This window comes from Protopterus annectens, chromosome 5.part0, assembly GCF_019279795.1.
Source record: "Protopterus annectens isolate FY-2018-M chromosome 5.part0, PAN1.0, whole genome shotgun sequence".
Classification (NCBI taxonomy): domain Eukaryota; kingdom Metazoa; phylum Chordata; order Ceratodontiformes; family Protopteridae; genus Protopterus; species Protopterus annectens.
Window position 1 is genome coordinate 1,461,856,474 of NC_056735.1, and position 21,952 is coordinate 1,461,878,425.

General features: G+C 40.1%; 1 protein-coding gene across 10 annotated transcripts in view; it reads right to left on the reverse strand.

Moving 5' to 3' along the window:
- DOCK9 (dedicator of cytokinesis 9) overlaps positions 1–21,952 on the reverse strand; it is a 2,508,686-nt gene that overhangs the window by 541,011 nt on the left and 1,945,723 nt on the right. For all 10 annotated transcript variants that reach the window (XM_044071294.1, XM_044071300.1, XM_044071298.1 and 7 more), the window contains exon 37: positions 15,589–15,636. In XM_044071294.1, coding sequence (XP_043927229.1) covers positions 15,589–15,636 — 48 coding nt within the window. The remainder of the gene's footprint in view (positions 1–15,588; positions 15,637–21,952) is intronic.

Sequence of the window (21,952 nt, forward strand, 5' to 3'; positions counted from 1 at the left end):
GCAGCTGCACATATAGTGTCCAAAGACAACAGAGTCACATAAGCAGAAGAAGTGGAAACAGGCCTAGTGGAATGCGCCTTCATGCCATGCTCTAAAGTTTGGTTTGATGAAGAGTATATAAACTTAATGCAGTCGGTTAACCATTTTGAAAGGGTGACTTTAGAGACTGGTAATCCTTTCTTAGTGTCCGCATGAGATACAAAGAGTTGGTCAGACCTTCTAAATTCCTTTGTCCTGTCCAAATAGAATCTCAATTGGCTGTGGACATCAAGTTTATGCAACATGTACTCCAACTTACTAGAATGGTTATTGAAAAAAGTTATAAGTTCAATGGTTTGATTCAGATTACGTCTCGGAACACACCTTTGGCAGGAATGACAGGTTAGTCCTCAGTGATACTCTGTCTGGGTGAAACACTAAGTATGGGGGTTTGATAGAAAGGGCTTGAAGCTCACACACCCTACGTGCTGATGTAATGGCCATCAAGAAAGTAGTTTTCCAAGAAAGAAACTTCAAATGACAGGATGATGCAGGCTCAAAGGGAGGAAGAATAATACGTGACAGCACAAAATTTAGATTCCAGGGAGTAAAAGGTTGTCTAACAGGTAGCCTAAGATGAATGGTACCCTTCAGGAAGGCCCTACATAATTTGTGAGACATCAAATTAGAACCTTCAGCTCCGAGGTGAAAATTCAGAATTGCAGCCAATTGGACTCTAATAGTGGCAGCTGCAGCACCTTCATGAAAAAGGTTGGATAGAAATTCCAGGATACTAGCAATCGGGGCAACATAGGGATCAATGTTATTCTGGGAGGTCCAAAAGGCAAATCACTTCCATTTACTAGCATACAACATTCTGGTGGAAGCTTTATGCGAAGATACAAGAATATGCTGTACCTCCAAAGAAAATTCGTGTGACCTGGCTAGGTTGGGAATCAGAGCAGCCAAGCTGTCAGTCTGAGGGAACGAGGGAGCGAAGGGAGGGATAGAGGGCCCCTGACAAATGTGTCAGCAGATCTGAAACTCGGTCCAGAATTCAAGGTTCCTCCAGTTGACAGAGTCGGAGGAAGGGGAACCAATCTGTTGAGGCCAAAAGGGGGCTATTAAGATCACAGTCCTTCCCAGGCTTTTGGCTTTCTGCAAGAATTTCTGGATCAGGGGTATAGGTGGGAAGGCATACAGGAGTCCCGGGGGCCAATCGTGTACGAGCGAGGGGGATTCAGGGCAAAGTAGCTTCTGCATTTCGCATTCATAGGGGATGCAAACAGGTCACAGCAAGGTTGGCCCCATCTGTGGAAAATCATCTCTGCAACTTCGTCTTTGAGAGACCACTCGTGCGGTAACAGAATGGCTCTGCTCAATTTGTCCACTATCACGTTGGATTTCCCCAGAATATGCGTTGCTATCAGAAAGCACCCGGTGAATACTGTCCACTGCCAAATTCTCAAGGCCTCGCGACACAGGGGATAAGACCTGGTTCCCCCTTGTTTGTTGATGTACCAGACCACAGACACATTGTCTGTATCGCAATCGTCCCTAGAGGAAGGGAGTCATGGAAGTGCTGCAATGCCAAAAGCATGGCTCTTAGCTCCAGAACACTGATGTGCAACTGTGACTCTGTCTCCGACTAGGTGCCTTGGGCTGTTCTTCCCTGAAAAAGCCCCCCACCCCTACCCTATCAGAGAAGCGTCCGTGGTCACTGTGGCTGACGGTGGGGGAGAAACAAATGGTCGGTCCACTAACTTGTTGGCTGGTCAACCACCAGGGAAGATCCTTCTTGCAAGAGTCCGTAATCATGATTAAGAATGACATCAGAAGTTGTTGGTAAGACCACTGGGTGAAGAATAACCATTGAAGAATCTGCATGTGCATACGCCCCAGGGGAACTGCTATGAGCGTAGCTGCCATGGTACCTAGTAGCCTTCAGTACTTGAGAGGCCAGTGCGTTTCTGCTCTGCAAAATGTCTGAGACCTGGTTTCAGAGAGTGGCTATTCTGTCCAGGGGCAATTTTACTGTGGCGGTGGTGGTGTCTAGTTCTGCTCCGATAAAGGAGATACACTGCGATGGCGACAACGCAGACTTTTCGAAATTGATAGTGATGCCTGAGAGCAGAGATTGATAGTGTGATCCCTGGACAGAATTAGTTGATGCCTGGAGGCGGCGGTAAGAAGCCAGTCGTCCAGATACGGAAACACTTGAATCCTAGATGCCGCAGGTGAGCCGTAACCACTGTCATGCACTTGGTAAACACTGGGGGCTGTTGTGAGTCTAGAGGGCATTGCTTGGAATTGGTAGTGACTGGCTCCCAGCTGGAAACGCAGACAATCTCTGGATGGTCTGGCCATTTTGATATGGTAGTATGCATCTTTGAGATCTATAGAGCACATCCAATCGCCCATTCCAAGGAATGGGAGAATAGACTGAAGCGTGACCATCCTTCTTTACAAATGTGTTTAGTCTGCTGAGATCCAAGATGGGCCTCCAGTCCCCTGTCTTCTTTGGAACTAAAGTATCTGGAGTAAGTTCCGGATCCTATTTGGTCTGCTGGGATTGGATGGATGACTCTTTTTTGTCCTGCAGCCTCTGGATTTCTATGGCTGCTTGATCCCTGAGACTGAGTGGAATGTCTGGGATTTTTTTCCAAACAGGTGGGTTTCTAAGAACGGAATGATGTAACCTCTGGTAAAGATGCTTTGTACCCAAGAATCTCTTGTAATTACTAGCCAGGCATCTGGATACAATGCCAAGCGACCCCCGACTGTCTCCAGAGTAGGACAGTCGGGCCTCCTTTCAGGAGTGCTGATAGGGCTTACCAAGGAACTGATCCCTGTCACCCTGGTTCTGCGACCCCCTCTGCCGCCGGGGCGGCATCTTCCATTATTACCCCCTCCTCTGCCCATGGAGAGGGGGGGGGTCACTACGTGTATTCTGGAAAGCTCCTTGGGACTTTTGGAACCACATTTTTCCACCTTTCTGCCCTTTGGGGTATGGTCTCGTAGGGGTGGAAAAACAGACTCCTACGGCAGACAGAGTCTTTCCCTCTTGCTCACACCTAGTGAGAGTCTCCTTGACTTTGGGCCCAAAAAGAGACGAGCCATCAAATGGGGTGTTGACAAAGGAAGACTTGAAGGCTTCCGCAAAGGAGCATAAGTGCATCCAGGAATGTCTCTGAAGAGCTACTGCTGAACCCACTGTCCAGCTTGACCCATCGGCTGCACAGGAAATAAGTCGCATGGATGAGTTAACTATGGAATTAAGGGTAATAAGCTGGGCTGTCACCTTCTCAGAGTCACCTCCATCTGTACTACCCTGCAGAGCATCTCCAAACTCTTTTAGGAGATCTCTTTGAAGACAGATAAAATGAGTCAAGTAGTTAAGCACGAGCATAGCAAAGGTCGCAGAACTAAAGATGCATTTCCCGTACCCGTCCATACTCCTAGAATCTCTATTAGGAGGAGGGACAGTAGAAGAGGTTTCGGGCATCTCTTTCTTGGTGGCCGCTGCCGCCACCACCATGGCATCAAGCGGAACTCCTTTACCAAGGAACATCTTGTCCTGGGGGGAGGTGATAAACGTGCTGGGCCTCTGAGGAACCAGTTCCATTGAATCAGGGGACTCCCCACGCCTTTCGAGCAACCAATTCAATTAGTTTGTCGAAGGGCAGAGTCACACAGGAGGTGGAAGGTTGAGACCCAAAGGCCTTCAGGAGTACCAACTCATCCTCAGTAGGGCTAACGGACTGCCAGTCACCCCTCTGCTTAAGGACTTCTAGGATATCAGCAAAGGGGATATCCTCCGAGGGGGACCGTGGGGACCCTTCTGATTCCTCTAAGTCAGTGTCTGATGTCAAGGACTCCTGTGGGGAATCTAAATGCCTCCTCTTAGACAGTTTCTTTCTGGGAACCTCATCAGTGGGAGCTTCTGGTGAGGTCTCAGTAGAACAAGGGTCACCCGATGGGGTTACCTGAGGCTCCGGGTCGCAACGCTTCACATGAACCTGCGATGAAGAGGCAGAAAGCGGCACTTTAGGGGAGGAGGAGGAGGGACCTGATGACATAACCCTCCTCATAGCATCGAAGGCTTCACTGCTCCGACCTGAGGAAGCCGCCAGTTCCGAAGAAGAAGGCAACCTCCCCAGCGCTGAGACAGTGGGCTCCATGCCAGAGTACGGAGTCAAGCTCATCCAAGCCGATGCTCCGAGAGGAAGGATCAGAACTGACACATCGGTTCGACTCCCCGGAACCGACCAGAGAGTGTCGGCTCCGAGACTCTTCCAAAGGTACCGAAGAAGTCAGGGTTGATGGAGCCTATGGCACTGGAACAGGCCTCAACTCCGAAGGCTCCACAAACATCAGGTCCTCCTCCCCCAGCTCCGAAGGCCCTGCTCGGCTCAGAAGAGGAGTAGTCACAGCAGGTGCAATGGTCTTAGGCCCTGAAGCTGGTTGGGTTGAGACCAATAATAATTTAGCCAATGCCGGGTTCTCGAGAAGCCTCTGCACCACCCGGTCCACATCCACATCATAGAGGGTCCTTGAAGAATGAGCTGAATGAACCGAAGACGCCACTGACCGAAGAATAGGCAATTCCAAGGTTTCGGAGACCAGTTCCTAAACACTGGCTCAGTGCACGGCTCAGAAGACTGTGGAGCCGGCGACCGCACCTTCACAGTAAAGCTCGGAGCCGATCACTTGGGCTCCGAGGAAGCCTTAGAAGACTTTGACCCCTTCGATGACTTGGAGATCTGGTCAGCCTTGTCCAAGGACTCCTGAAAATCAGGCTTCAATAATCCTCTATCCACTAACTTCCTTCTTCTCTCAAGCAAAACCCTGCTACCGAAGGAATGGCAGATAGAGCAATCCTACTGGAGGTGAACTGGCCTCAAGCAATAGACGCAATTCACATGGGTGTCCATGATGGACATCATCTGCCCGCATTTTGGACACTTTTTAAATCTTGATTTTTGCTTCTTTTGATTAGCCATACTAGAAGCAACACCACAGTAAGCACTAAACTGAATAACAGCACACACAAAACATTGTAAACTCCAGCTATTATAAACAACTCTGAGTTGTCAGAACCACAGAAGAATTATCAAAAACTAACAACAATCTAATATCTAAATATCTAAAATTCTTTCTAATCCTTAATATCTAAACATACTCTAACTAATAACAAGTTAAACACACACTAATAACAGCAATATTATGAAAAAACACGGATAGGGAAAAAACAAAGACATGGCCAAAGGCCTAAGAGCAGCCGCTCTGAAAAGGACGGAATTTCTTCAAAACTCTGAAAGGGATTAAAGTAAACAAAGGCTAACTAGCTCAAAAAGCAGTAAAACTGTATAAGAGTAAATCTATTTGCTATAAAGCAGAAAAATAGAAATAAATTGTCACAAACTGGCCTGGGCTCTCAGACGACTGCCGATCTGTTGCAGCGGCAAACTAGATCTGAGGTAGGACAGAGAGTATCATGGGATAGGGACCTGGCCTCGAGCTAATCTTGAGTTAGTAAAGCGGCCAACTCGGAGTCGATAGAATGGCTCCTAACCCATGTGTAAGAATGAACGGCGAGATTGAACAACTTCACATCATAGGTTTTGCCGTGGTAAGGGGATAAGAAGGGGAAACTAGAAGGTGTTAGGGAGTCAGGCAGGAAGTCCACGAAAGTTAGAAAAACTTAGCAATGACATTAAAATTGACAGTACGGAATGTAAATGGGCTGGAGGATTCACACAACTTACTGAATGTGTCAGAAGTTTTCAAACAAAGGGAGGTGGCAAACAACTCCGGTGGACCCCAGCCATAAACAAACTCTACAATAAAAGGAGGAAGCTACTACAAGATAGAGCAAAATCCTTAAAAGGTAAGACACCCTTGATCACTATAAGTAAAAAACTAAGAGCTCTCATAAAATCATCCAAAGCAAATTTTGAGAGAAAAATAGCTAAAGACTCAAAAGACAATCATAAGGCCTTCTTTAGCTATGTTAGAAACCTGGGAGGAAACTCCCAGATATGCTCAGAACTAGTTCAAAATGATGTGAAGATTACTGATCCTACAGACATTGCCAACATACTGGCTGACAGGTTCAGTGCAAACTTCCCCTCCGCACGCCAAAAGGAGAGATATCTATACCAAGCGATTGCAGCCCCCAAACATCTCCAACGCCCAAGTGAGAACTGCTCTCCAAAGCAAAAACACAGCATCCATGGGACCTGATGGTGTCCCCGGCTGTGTGCTCCACGAACTCAACGAGGAATTAAACCCACAGCTAGGACAGCTGTTTAATCATAGTCTTACCTTTGGATACGTACCCAGGAGTGGCGCACTGCAACTGTGGTCCCACTTCACAAAGGCGGTGCCTCCACCGACCCTGGAAATTACCGCCCATTAGCTTGACAAGCCTTATCTGCAAAGCCATGGAGAGGATCATAATGGACCTCATAAATAAAGACATAGGGAATTTGCAGACTTTGGATCCATCCCAGTTTGGCTTTGTCAAAGGCAGATCATGCCTTCTAAACTTGGTTGACTTTTTGAAACAGTCACCAAAGCCATTGATGAGGGAAAGGCAGTCCATACAGCCTACCTCGATCTGGCGAAGGCCTTTGATACAATACCCCACTCGGGTATCATTGAAAAACTCATCAGCTTAAATGTTAACCCATACATCACAAGATGGGTTGCAAACTGGCTGAGTGACAGAACCCACAGGGTCAGAGTTGCTGGCGCCATGTCAGACTCAAAGCCTGTCACAAGTGGTGTACCACAGGGCTCAGTCCTGGGCCCACTCTTGTTTGGCATCTACTTTTCCAAGTACAAGCAAACACAGGAGGGTTATGGCTGACAAAGTTTGCAGATGACTGCAAACTGGGCCATAGTAGAAAACACATCTGACACAGATATCCTTCAGAAGGGTCTCACAGAAACGGATAACTGGTGCCAGAGCCATGGCCTAAAGTTAAATGCCAAAAAATGCATAGTCATACCCTTCGGGAAAAACAAGGTTACCCCTAGCTACCAAATAGGTGGCAATCCACTGAGCACAGAAGAAGTTATCAGGGACCTGGGGACCCAGGTTGATAGTAGTCTGTCATTCGACACCCATGTAGCTAAAGTAGTTAGGAATACCTTCTACATTGCCCACCTTATCATGAAGGGATTCTCATCTAGATCAAGGGAGGTCATAGTCTCCCTATACTCATCACTCATCAGACCAATGATTGAGTACAATGCCCCATTCGGAATGTATCTGACCCGACACTTGCAGCAGCTGGAGAGGCCACAAAAGTTCCTCACCAAAAGGATAAAGGGTCTCAAACATCTGTCCTATGCTGCCCGATTGAAAGAACTCCAGCTCTATTCAGTCGCCACCGCTTGCTCAGAGGTGACCTTTGCCTAACATACAAGGCCATGTCAAACCCAGATTTGATGAATATGCTTCACCTCAAAAATCTAGATCCGTCAGAGCCACAAGGGCGGAGACTTAAACCTCGACACGGCTATTAATAGGACGTGCTGGAGGGATAGATTCATCACCCAAAGACTCCCTATGCTGTGGAATAAAATCCCGGTATATGTGAGGCAGAGCACCTCGCTGGCCTTGTTCAAGAGAAATCTTGACCAATGGATGGGAGATCGCAGATATACCCCAGGGATTACCTCAGTGTCACTGCTCAACAGAGGCACAGCAAAATAATGGGTATAGTTCCCCATACTAAAGGGGTGGCGTAAGCCACAAAACTATGGGCTAGGCTTGTAAATGCCCTCGGGCAGATAGCCTAGTATGAACCTATGAACCTATGAACAACAATGATGCAGGAAACACACATGAATGAGAAAGAGTGAAGAATTAAACAAAAAGGGATTTAGAGAGGGCTATTATTCAGTAGCAACTCAAGGTAGGAAGACAGGAATAATAAAACCAGTAAAGTAAGGAACTGTTTTCTTTGTAGAACAATGGAAAGGAGATGAGAAAGGCAGATGGGTTCTCATATTGGGCAGTTAGGAAGGGAAGTAGGTGACACTAGGAAACATTTACATGCCACCACGAATTCAAAATGCAGAGTTAAAAACCATAATGCTTAAGATAAGCTTCACGTAGGGGACAGGGATACTAGTAGGTAACTGGAACCTAATTATTATGAGAGGATATTAGTGGGGGGCCCCAGAGGACTGTTGCACAAGAAAGAGTGCTGGATAAAAGATAATGAAAATGTATGGGATTAGTGACACAGGGAAACAGTAAAAGGAGGTTACACTTACAATTCACAACAACATGGTGCATTATCCAGATCTAACAGATGGCAGAGATGAGGGGAGCATGAAATTGTAATGAATGCTATGATCATGTATCCAATTTTTGCTAACAGATCATGCAAGTGGGGACAAGAAATGTAGATACATCACTGAAGATTATACATGGGGGTAAGGCAACAGAAGAAAAAAACAGAGGTTCAGGAATATGTTAAAGAGGGCTTGCAGAGTTTACTGAGACACCCTGGGGTGGGATGGGCTCCCAAAAGAATTCTGGAAGTAATTCCAAGATGAACTGTCTCAGGTATGTCTGAAGTTATTCAATGAGATTTTAGAGAAAAGGAAATTCCTGGGATCCTGACAAAGCGATCATGGCCGTAATTCCAAAGAAGGGGAAGGATCCTAGCTGTTCAGATTCATAGAGGTCAATATCACTTTTATGTAATGACTATAATGTTTTTGTATCAATAACAGCAAAAAGACTGGCAACAATTATGCCTAGATTAGCAGAAAGAGATCAGTGCGAGTTTATCATGGGTAGGCAAAGTTTTGACAACATCTTAAAAACCTACATAATACAAAATACAGTAGAGTAGGAAAAGAATGTATTAGTAATGTTAAGTCTGGATGTGGAGAAGGCGTTCAATAGGATGCACTGGAGATAAGTGTGGGGTTTGAGAAAAAAAGTTTATTTTGCTGGTCAAGGAGCTTTATATGGAATCTCCTACAGTAATAAAACTGAATAAGAGATTGACAGAGGAGTTTAAAATAGACAGGGGAACCTGGCAAGGTTGCCCATTATCTCCTCTATTATTTGCCCTCTATCTTGAATCACTGGCCTAGTCGACAAGATCCTCCAGTGTCCAAGGTTGGAAACTGGGAGAGAAATTATCTTTCTTTGCATTCATTGAAATTTTTACATCGTGAACTCAGACACAGATGTTGGGAAAACATTCAATATAGTAAGGGAATTCATGAAAATCTCAGGTTATAAAGTAGACAATGAGAAAACAAATGGAATTTGCATAAACTATGGTCCCTCCTAGGAATTAATTTGGGAATATGTTACCTTATAGAACACTACAGAATTAAGTACCTGGGGGTTTGGCTGGGTGTAAAATCAGAAAAGGCAAAGAAAGAAACATGCAATCAAATACTACAAAAAACAAGCAACATGATAAGGAAGTGGAAGGTAATAGGGAATGAACTACATCAAGGGATCACGGCAATAAAAATGTTTATAGTACCGTTGGTGACATATGCTGCAGAGCTGGAGGTACCTCAGTTGCAACAGTACTATAGGGTAAGCACAACCTAAGATCATACAGAATACTCAGAACACAGGATACAAAGCCAAATGGAAAGAAATATTGCAGGAACAGAACAGACGAGGTGGGAAAGTGCAAGGATGAGTGCTTGGGTGAAAAAGGCAAATACAAAGGCACAACTTAGTAAGAAGATGCCAGAACATTTTAGGATGAAGGAACACTAACCATGGGAATTTGATATTTATCCAATATTATTAGTGTAAAATAACCCCTTTGGTATAAACATCAAAGAGGAAGAGAAACTTTTACTACTTGTAAGAAATGTATTGGGGTAAGGGCAGGCTCATGTGGAATGAATTAGGCAATATGGAGAAGACTCAGAGATTTTGCCTAAACATGACAGAAAGAGCTAAGGAAAAGAATCTTAGAAAGACTTGAACTATGATTAATATAAGTTGAAAGTCAGAAAAATGAGGAGCCACACAGGTGACTAGTAAGCACAACATTATAGGTCAATAATCAGAGACAGATTGGTAAGAAGATGGCGTATTCTACAGAGTTGGCAGAAATCAATGGAAGAGGCATTAGGGGAGGAAACATGGTGAAGTAAATGTACTGGTCCAGAGAGAGCAACTAAATCCAGGAAATTTTGTATATTAGTCTGGAAGTGCTTGTACAAACATTTTTACTTCCTGGAAAGGTTGCACAAAATGTTGGGAGTAAGCTCTACCTGTCGGAGATATGAGAGCTGCAGAAATATAAAAGATATCTAGGGCAAATGTTAAAGGAAATTTTGTGGCAGGACTGGCAACTGACAAAGAATCATTTTCTTTTAAGCTGAGTTAGAACTGGAAAAGTCCAAAAACATAGGGAAGCATTAGGAATATCAATATTATTAGCAACAAAGAACAAAAAGATGGAAAACAACAATAGTGCCAACAGTGGAGGATGTGAAGCAAATAACGGAAGAACAGGAGAAGAAAGAGAAGGGTGTGGAAGTAAAGACTGACAATGTACATGCAGGCAAAGGGAACAAATGGGATATAATTATGTATAAAAACACAGACTGTGGCACATGAAGGAAATGAGAGAAAAGTAATCAACTAACACCTGTTCACCAGTAGAAGAAGCAAAAATATTTAAACACAGCAAAATAAAGAGTGCAATGGCAAAAATCAAAGTCGAAAATTGTTTGAAAATGTAAATTCTGGTTGCGGGTCATCTGTAATGTATTTAGTTTAGCAAGGCTAAGTGTTACCTGTGGTGAAGGGATGACCACCAGAACATAAAAGGTGCCCCATGCACAAGGAAGTGTCTATGATCTTTTTTGTTATAAGGTTAATATATGTGTAATTTAAAAAAAAAAAAGACTGGGCTACCTGCAGAAGCAAAGTAAAGTCTGAGTTCTGAAGGCAGATTGAAAAAACTGAAGGAAGGAATTCTTCAGAGATCAAAATGGATGCATCCCCATTCCACCAGCAGAATAAGTCATGTGTTCACTGTGTTCTACACTGAAACATGGAAGGTGAGCTTTTCACTTCCTGTTGAGTAGGCAAGGACTGCTTTAGCGAGCTGTCAAGAGTTGCTGATGATCACCCTGGTTGACTAGTGACTAATGCCTCAATGACTTTTTTTTTTAGGGTTCGGCCCCTCCTATCCTATCGCAGAGGAGTAAGGATCTTATCCTGTTTTGTAGTGTAGGAAGGGGGTGGAGGGAGGCAGCACAGATTGAATATTGAGGTCTAGGATTTGCTACAGCTGCTAGACTGAAGCAATCTTCTGCTTATCCCCTTTGATTTTAAAAGTCTATAACATGCGTACTGAAGACAGGAAGACCTACAAATGGTGAGCTAGGGAACAAAAAATATAAAGCCACATATGAAAGTAAAGAACCAGTTATAAATCCTGATTTGTAAAAAAACAATGGCAAATAAAATAAATAAATGTTATCAGTGGAGTATAACAGACTGATGACGACTAGAATGGTAGATTGCCTAAACATGGGCAAATTGTTTATACTTATTCTCAGACTCTACAGTATTTTCAAAAGGCCTGTCTTTGTTCAGACTTGTCCAAATAAATAATGACATTCAAGCCAAGGATGCATGAAACAGAATTTAAGACAAATCATCACATTTTAAAATGTAATATGAGTTAGATACAAACAAAAAAATTAAGTTGCCCATTCTTATGGTCTTCCTACCAAATTTGCTATGACAGAATTTTATCCAGGTAAGTATTCTCTTTGAATATCAAAGTGCCTCTTCCTGCTGTGTAAAATACTTATGGGAAAAATTAACCTTTCTGAACATTCAGGGTAAGTTTGGACATCCTATCATCTCACGTGACAAGAGGAGTAACCCTTAGAAATTTTTTAAGCATTTAAGTGTTAATTCCACTGCACAATGGAGTGTGAAACAGGTGAGTCCCATAAGATGACTGAAGAGCTACTTCCACACTGACTGCAGTCATACTGGCCTAGTACCCACTGACACCTTCAACATTATATAAAAAAACCTCCTTGTCAAAGGGAAGATCAACAGAAACTACTAAAGTGCAGCAACAAAGTTCTCCAGAAGTATTGCTACCATGTAATCTAGTGAAGATGCTGGGTGATATGTTATAGCTCTTTGCTGTATTGAATACCTTTACTAAGCTGTAGCAAAGACCTATAATAGCTCCTTGCTGGGGTTCACTGACATTTACAGTAAAAGGCTTCTAGCTAAGGAAGGAACTACTGTACATCTACACAAGTGTTTTTTCCTAAACTGTGACAAACACCTTTGCTGTACTAGATCCATTCTCAATACCCAAACACTGACTGACTGACTGAATGTCTTTTAGGCAGTCAGGATAAAGAATGTTGTTGTTTCGGACAGTGCAGTGGGATAGAGGGATAAAGCCCTAACTACAGCCCAGGCACCATTAACGTCTCAGTGGTCTGAGGTGTTTGCAGTGAGGGATGGGTGGGCCCCTCCTGGAAGGAGGGCATTCACAGATAATGCTTCTTAAGGGGAGGCATGGTCCAATGATGCAAGTGGCCCTCAGATGATAGTCAGTGAACACATAGGAGAGGAAAATAAGTGGGTCATAAAAAAAATGACTCCCCCAAGCTGTGGACAGCCAAGACGTCCAGGATACCCTTAGATTTTACAACTGACACCGGCTGGATACCAAGTCTGAGGGGATGGAAGTAACTGGAAGACCCTGTGTACTCATGGGGCACTGGTTAGCAATTTATTTAGGATGATGTGGGTGGGGAAGAATGCTGCTGCTTAAATAATTATGGACAGTGCCTGCAGGGCCTGCTCAGCACCTCTTCTATAGTGCCAACTGTGTCCCTTAACAGCATGCCCAAGGTAGCTATCTCCTTCTCCCTACCCTTGCTATAACTTTGGCATAACCTATTGAGGATCTCAAAGAAGAAAGCCAAACTGCAACAGGGAGAGTGGGAGAAAGAGGAGAGAGAACGGGACTGGGGCACTAAAGCGAAGAATCTAACGTACAAACATTTATTAAGTTTTAGCATTCTGTACTCCTTTTTTTTCTAAAGATGTTCTTTTGAGTTATCCTGTGGTTAGCTAATGTAGCTTCTTCGAAATCTTCGAAACAAACACACAATACAGAATCACATTTGGATGCAAGATGTAATAAACTGGAGCCCTACTGTTTCCAAATGGGTGACTAACAATCAGAATGCCAATCCTAAAAACTCACTGGTGACCTCTCATGGCTGCCAGACTTGAAGAGTAAATGAGTTAGTGTAGCATTTTCCTCACTTACTTCCTTTTTTCAGAGTTGATGTGTGTGTGTATGTAGGGGCTTGCCCCCAAATCAGAGATGTGGGGGGGGGGGGGCTCTTCCTGCACACAAAAAAAAAAAAAAAAAAGTTTGTGTGTGTGTGTTTTTTGAGACCATGTGAATGACATGAGACCATGTGAATGACACTTTTCTGACTAGCAACTTCTCAGGTCAGTTGACAAGCAGTGATTATTCATACATGACCCAGAATAAACTGCTGGACCATTTTTTGATCATATGAACAAACTTTAAAATAAATGCTCTGAAGCCATATGCTTCTAGAATCCTCATTTTGACTTAACATTGAAAGCATCAGTAAAGATTGCTACTAGAGATGACTGAAATTATCAATGCATCATTTTTTTTTTCCAAAAAGGGGACTGGGATTGCAGATGAAAGAAAAATATATTTTGCTCGATAATAAAGCACAGAGGTTCCCAGTTCCACTAATTCCAATGGTGGCAGGAAAAAAAAAACATTAAAAAGGAGTCTAACTTTACTTCAGCAAGTTTCCACACACTTCACAACACAAAGACTTGAAGAGAAGATGAGCTAATGGGAACCACTCAAATTCCCTTCAGTGGATGTCATCTGGTGGTAGCAATGTTTAAATGAAAAACAGATGCAATTAAGTGAGATAGTCTTATGTCCAGAGTGAGTGCAGTCAGTCACACTTGGAAACTCTTTAGACAACCTCAAAATGCAACTAACTTGCAACCCTAAGGAATATACGACTACAAAATGCTACAAATCATGTCTCCTTAAAAAAGTGATAACATCTACCAAAGTAGATGCAAAATATTAGTGGCAGTAATTAATATGATTTCAAGACAACACAAACTTCTGGTTCCAATTCCGTAGCCAGTTATACCTGTCGAGTTTACCCATCAGTACTACTCATTTTGATTACAGTCAAGAGTTCAATGTATTCAGTTAATTAATATGATTATATATGCAAGTTATATGTAATCTATCAGGAAAAACATGTCTGTGTGACAGAATTTTATACAATTCATACATCCAAATCCATGAAGTCAATGTTCAGAATCCTGCAGTGTATTGTAATCACAAGATGCACAAACCAGCAGACAAGGGTTCCTGTCCTTTACTCAAAGGGGGTTTGACCTCAGATTTAGTACAGTTAAGTAAGGTGGAAGCATGGGGGGGGGGGGGTGATTTGCTGGTGCCAAGTTTATGAAACTATAAAAAAAAACAAAAAAGAAATATTTCCCCAGTTCCAGACCAACAGTTTCTATTAAACAATACAAGGAGAGAAAAAAAAAAACAAATTGGGTTTCAATATGTGAATGCCACAACAGTGGCATAAATTACTGCACCACTCATTAACTGCAAGTAACAACGTGTGCTGAACTATGACTATACAGAGAATGTCATGGCTTCCTGGTATGCACGGAGACATCCATTGAAAGAAAAGTGGGCAATTATACAATGGAATGAGTTATTTAATACAGGTAAGAAGTATCTTTTTTTTTTTTGTTTTAAATAATAATAATCACCTCCCAACCATGGGTGAAGCAGGATTTACCAACTCCCTACAGTGGTCGTGGATAAAATCTCCTTCACCCACGATTAGATAGTAATTATTACTATACTAACTTATTGATCTAGTACCAGCTGAAATTACTTTTACATTTGCTGATGAGCACCATATGGCAAAGTAAAATAAAAGGTAATTAAACATAATAGAAACAATTCAGGAATGAAAACAGACCCCCCCCCCAAACACACAATAATCTGTTTTTCTGTGGTCACTGACAACAAAAATTGATGGTAACCATTTAGAAAAATTGTTTCTTCATCATTTGTTAATTGCTCAACAGTATATCCATCCACATATTAAAGATACATGTTCTCCTTAAAGACAACCATTTAAAAATACTACAGTTCTTCTTTAATCATTAAATTTTCAGCAGCGTATCCATTCACAGATAACATAAGCATAGACAGCCTCCTTTTCCACATTAAAGGAAGTATTCATCTTAATGTTTAACCTTAAAAGAATAATTTTCCTATTTTTCTAAGTGGATAACTCTTAAAAATAATAATTTAATTATGAGTGTCATGCAAACATAAAAGCTGTTAAAATAACACACAAAGCAGCACTACCACTTATAGCATCCTTTAAGTTGCAATATTCTGTTTTAATGACACAAAAAAAGGTTAAAACAGTTTGCCATTGGGTATTCTATTTTAAGTACTTATATGATAAAGATGCAATTTTAACTCCGCACTTTACCTGGCTATATATCGTTTTCCCATATACTGGAACTGATGAAGACAGACTCTGCAAAGAGAAAGTTAAGGTTAATAATTAAAATCAGAGACATATGAAAGTTAAAATACTTTCTTTATTAAACACTGTTTGTTCCATGCCACTAGTATTCCTCCAAGAATTTATCCAGATTGCAACACTCCAGCTTCACAGAATAAAGTTTCCTTGACTACTAAACCACGGTACACACATTTTCTAACCCCGTTTAACACAGAGTTTACCATTAATGTTAGGAGGTTCAGACTGAAAGCCTAGTTCTCATATTCATCTGGATTATAAAGCATCATCCATAGATCCAAAGCTACTGTGGCTAAGAAATGTCCAATGTTTAGTTCATCATTCAGAGGAAGCAAGCTGTGATATGATTCTGCCAAACCTTGGCCCAATACAAATACAGTCAAAAGATGTGCCACTTCAGATGGTTCTAGCATAACAAGGAATCTGGGCTCCTCAGACTCAGGTCATCTGTTTTGTTCTAGGCTTTTATGGCAGCCAAAGGCATTCTCTAGGTTTTGCACTCAAAGCGATCAGCTGGTTCTTCACTCAGTGGAGATATCAGAAACTGGTTTGACATAAGAAGCTTGGCCTCCATAATTATTTTTTCTTCTTCATTTTTTTCTATTCCCTTTCCATGCATTCTTAGTTGTTCCTGACAGCCAAGAGTGTAATGTTTGGAATAAAACCATCAGTGCAAATCTTTCTGAATCAGTATAAGAAACCAGTGTTAATAAACCAACTTACCAGTGTCATAGAAGGTTTGTTTCACCGATGCCTGTGCAGAAATGAGTAGAATTTGAGAGAAACCTGTAAACAGAACTATTTAATGGGCACACTGCATAGGGAAGACAGAATCAGTCTGGCTACAGTCACAATGACCACCTTCAGAATATTAACTGCAGATTAAACTGGGTGCATCAACACCATAAATGTAAGCACAGAAAGGAACAATGGAATTGTCAGCATGGCAGAACACTGACAAATGAGACTGACACTTGATGTCCATTTTCAAAGTTGCCTGTCTTGCTTCCCACTCTTACTTTGCACAGTATTTCTGCAATCTGTAATCATGTCTGTATAATGATCTTTACTCATTCTTATTAAAATGCCCCAAAACAGTACACAGCTCCATCACAAGCAGCTAATAATCTGGTTGGGCCAGAACAGAGAGCCGGATGTTTCAATGACAGATCTAGTAAAATCAATTCTTCACCCACTAGCTCCCAAGCCAGTAATTTATTACCACAACCATCCAGGGTTTACTATAATGCCCTTTCATTAAGAGCAGATAATTTGGCATTTAACTCCCCTTATAAAATCTGTTTTGTCCTTCAAATATGGCCCCTGCCTCGACCTTATAGATTTTGTGAATATCATTTCGTATGAACAACCTGCCTCAAATAACTTGCCCTCAGTTCAGAAGTGTTTCATTACTACAGCTTACATGCTTGTGTAACATCCTAATCACAGCTTAATTGTTATTGCCTTTCTTAAACCTTTATCATGAAGTCTCCAATGATATGACGGTTGCAAGACGCTCTGTGTTATGGGTGATGAGGAACAGATGATCCACTATTACAATCTGTTCTGTAAAATTAGTATTTAAATTGCCATCTGGTGGCTGTATACTATTCTTTTATAACTGGTAGGCTGAAACTGACTCGGAAGATTTATGTTTCAGGAAACAACACTGTAAGTGCTAACCCCCAGTAAAAATGCATTGAATATTGCAATACAATATTTGCAGAGAAAAAGACAATCTTTTTACACTACTTATTCATTCTTTAATATGCTAAGATGCACTCTACATTCCAACAATTTCAAATATCTCTACATATGCTTACTAATGTCCATACAACACATGCCACATGTACTGTTATAACGCTGCTACCATGAACTTCTGTATTACCAAAATAATAGTATCATCTGCTTTTTAACCATGCACAATGTACTGTACTAATGAAATGTAGTATTTCACATTAGTCTATCATACTAACATATAATCTCTGTGTGTGTGCTATTGAGAAATATATTATTACTATGGCCTATCTACAACATCAACACAAGCAGTAAAACCTGACACATGCACTCTGACTATGGAATAACTATGACCCATTCATGCAGCAGCCTACTAAAAAGGGTTGTCCCTTGTCCTGATTGCATTTTGCTCTAGTTATGGAACCTTTTGTAAATTATATAAGCTCAAACAGCAGCATCAAAGGCATACTAATAATTTAATCCCCAAAATGCAATTATTTGCAGATGACATCCTATTAACTTTGACTGATTGCAATTCTTCTCTTAGTGCAATATTCCAAGCAAAAGAAATATTCCAGAAGAAATCAGGATTCAGTTTTTAATGAGAATAAGACTAAAATACTGCCTGTTAATTAAAATATTAATGAAATAGATAAGAAATTACATAATACATTGGGAAAGATGGTAAAATCACTTACTTAGGGATAATCTTGTCTGATAATATTAAAGATATAACAACCCTTAATTATAATAACTTAAATTCCATACAACAAACTCTTAAATGGAATATTTTATTTATTTTACTACGGAAGTGAGACTCTCCTTAATTAAAATGATTATCCTTCCTAAAATTTTATATATAATGCAATCTTTATCACTCCCACTCCCCCTAAAAATATGAGAGGGTATAACTGTTTCTGAGATTTTTAAGGGTTCCTAATAAGCGGCTGGCTTTAAACCATCACATTAGAGAATGGACATCAAGTGGTATTTGTCTTCCAGATTTAGAATTATATTCCTTATCCTCAATTGTTACGAAAATAATTTCTTGCTTAAATAACAATTATAATGCCAAATGGAAAGGAGGCATTTGGTGTAAATCCAATAATTTAACAAAATCATATCATACTAAACAGCTACTAATAAAGGACATTGTTTTTGTTTTCTCTAAAATAGTCTTTCACTAACCAAACAGTTAACTCTTATTATATTAATACAATAACAACCTAATTTAAAATCTTTATTTTCAGGAGTCTTGAATATAAAGCATGGATTTTCTTTGTCTTTCCAATTGCCTAAACTCAAAAAGTATTAATACATTTAATTTAACAAAAATGACTACATTTAAAAACAAAAATCTGTTATACTGGTATCAACTACTAGACAAATGGGAAGTTATAAAATGTTGACCATATCATTACGTCTGAGTTAAGCAAAGATATGTGTTAGATATTCAAAACTGTAGACAGCTGAACATAAGATTAATCTAATGCAACCAAATGTTAGAAATTATTTCCCTACATTCAATAATTTACTCATTATTCTAAAGCACCAAAGTATAATTGGAAAGGGACTTCTCTCTAAAATAAACAAGGTACTTAAGAAATTAACAGCATGTCACAAAGAAAGATATTGGGATTATTTTAAACTTGTTAATAATAGCGCCCCCAAGTGAAGATGATAAAAAAACTAATACTCCAATCCTGAAAACAAACTACTTCTTCATTAAGGTGGAGGACATAGTCTTAGAAGTTCTTGCACAGAACCTTTATCACACCACATAAAGTTAAATTGATGTATAATAAAGACATAGGATGCTGAAAATATAAAATAAATACCGAAGCTGACTGGCAGCATATATTTTATGACTGAATAAAACTTAAAACATATTATGATATATGAATTGTCTCTTACAGTCGGTTTTTAATGATAAATTTATGCTGACCAAAATCTCTTATTTTATTTAATACACTTATTCCCACTACTGTCATGAAAGTAAAATACCCTCTTTTATGGAGTATCATAACATCAGCAAGAAAAGCCATCAACAAGAACTGGACGAATCAGACTACTCCTACTGTAAAGGAATATGCACACTTGGCAACTGAAGTTTGTCATCTCAAACTTATCATGATCAAGGCAAGAACATCTAGAATCACGTCTTATAATATATGGTTGAAATTCAAATAACTGCTGGATGAATGGAGTTTAATAATTAATTAACTACTCTATCATATTTCTTTTTCTGTTTAAAAAGCTTTATTTTATGGTAGACACCACTTTAAATAGTTATTTTAGTTGTTTATTATTGTTCTTTTAGATACACATTTGTTTTACAATATTTTTATCATATATTAATGTTATGTTGTTGTTAAAATTTTCAATAAACACAATTGAAAAAAAAAAGAATACTTGCAAATTAACCAGGTGATGGATTAACTCTCCACTCAGATGGATAACTTCTTTTACTTCAAAGAATAACCCTTATGGGTTGTTTCAGTTGTCTCTGAAGTTCCTGCTAGAATATCCAGTGAGTGAAGAGGTCCTAAATAAAAATCAGACACTGAGGTGGAATTAATGCTGCCCCCAACCAAAAAAGACTTCCTAAGTTTGTACTGGAATAGTTTTTCTTTTAATACAACATGCCTGATAACCTGAAACTATACCCTTGTCAGTTACTATGTGTCAATGAGAAGGGGTCCTGGTCTTTATTTGAACTTTGCAAGCAGTTATGACATCAGAAGGAATGGCAAAAGTGAAACAGATGAAGAAGACAGAATATGGCCATCTGCTCCACTTTGGCTGGCTGGGTTAAACAAAACAAGGGAAGAAATACATTCTCATGTATGAAAAATGAGTCAGGCTGCTGGGTTCTCCACTTGCAGAAGACCATGAGCAAACAAGTTACCCATAACATCAGTCCAAGGACAATGATATGGATATGAGTCAATGAATCTGTCAGCACTTTCACTCACACCTCCCCCAAGATGTAAATAGCTGTCAAGATAATGCCTTAGGTGACATCCTACACACAGACTTGTATGAACTCTCAGTTAAAGGTGGCAAGAGCACATGCTATATTCTTTGTTTATTCAGTGCAGCATGGCCAAATCGTTTGACCAGAACAGAATGGACTCTGGTCTCAACCTAGTTTCCTGGGCTTTGAAGGTGAGAAACACCGTCAGTAGCTCCAACTGAAGTATGTGAAGTCCATGGTCTTGGGGTAGTCCACTTTCTCCTTAAAGGAAAGAATCCACAAGGGACCATCAACCTGCTAGCTCTGTCATCATGCACTATGATGGCTTCTGCTGCATCCATTATTATACAATCCAATGGCATGAGTATGATAGCAAAAGAAAGTCTATATAGCAAAAGACGGTCCATGAGGCAATGACAGCTTGGTAGTCAATGACACTTCACAGGACTAATCGCCACCCAAAAAACATAAATTTCTAGTAGATGGCATATACAGAATGAAAGATAAACTGTTTCTCCTAGAATCAAAGAACTATACAGGAAAAGATGGGAGCACATGATTCCCCCATGGTAAAACCTGAATTCTGTTGACAGTATTAACCTTAAAAATAAATAAAATTATTCTTTAAAACCAATTCTATAATGTGATCAGCATCTTTAACTCTGTATATGGACAGGTACTGTGAATACTACGTACATTTTTTTGGATGACACATGTATTTTTGGAAGGGTCATTTTGAATTAACTAATGAATTTATTACATATATTAATTAAATGACTGATTTTTTTAATTTAGTTTTCATGTTAATCATTCAAGTGTAAATTATTTTATGTCACTTTATATAACAATAATGAGCTTTTTACAGTCTAATACTTATCGTAAACCAACTAGTTCCTTCTTACCACCAGAACAGAAGCTTAAATAAGGGGGAGAGGGAAAACTAGCTTGCATGTTATGGATGAAAACGTGTTATTAAATGATTTTAAACTTGAAAAGATGTTTTTAGAAAGAGCACATCCCAGTCCTATACACAATGAATTACATAACAAAATTATTTTAAAATGTAATACTGGTATTATTACCCCAATTTTGGAAGTATTACAAAAGGATTCCTAGTACAAATTTTAATAGATGTGACTTTTCAAGAAATATGGTATTAACATTTAGCAGTGACTTTCATGATATTACTGTGATTATTAGGAAGAGTTGTTATTTAATGAGCAGATCCTTTTATAAACAACAGATGGCATGTTCCCCAATCTTTTACTTTTAAACAGGGGCCTAACTGAAAATAGTGATTGTGGAGTATAAGAAAAAAAAAATGTTTGCTCCATATAATAAGATGGGTATACTTAAATGCCAGTCTTGTTATATATGCAATCATATATTACACGGTGATGTCTGTACACTGGGAAATTACAAATTTAGAACCAAGGTTATTATAATTATAACTGTTCTAGAAAAGGGAGTGGCATATAAGGCACTGTGTCAGACATGCATGAGCTTTTATATAGGAAAGACCGAAAGGAATCTTGGAGCGCATTACAGAAAATTTACATGACATTAGAAGGTTTGTTTAAAAAATGCATTGTACAA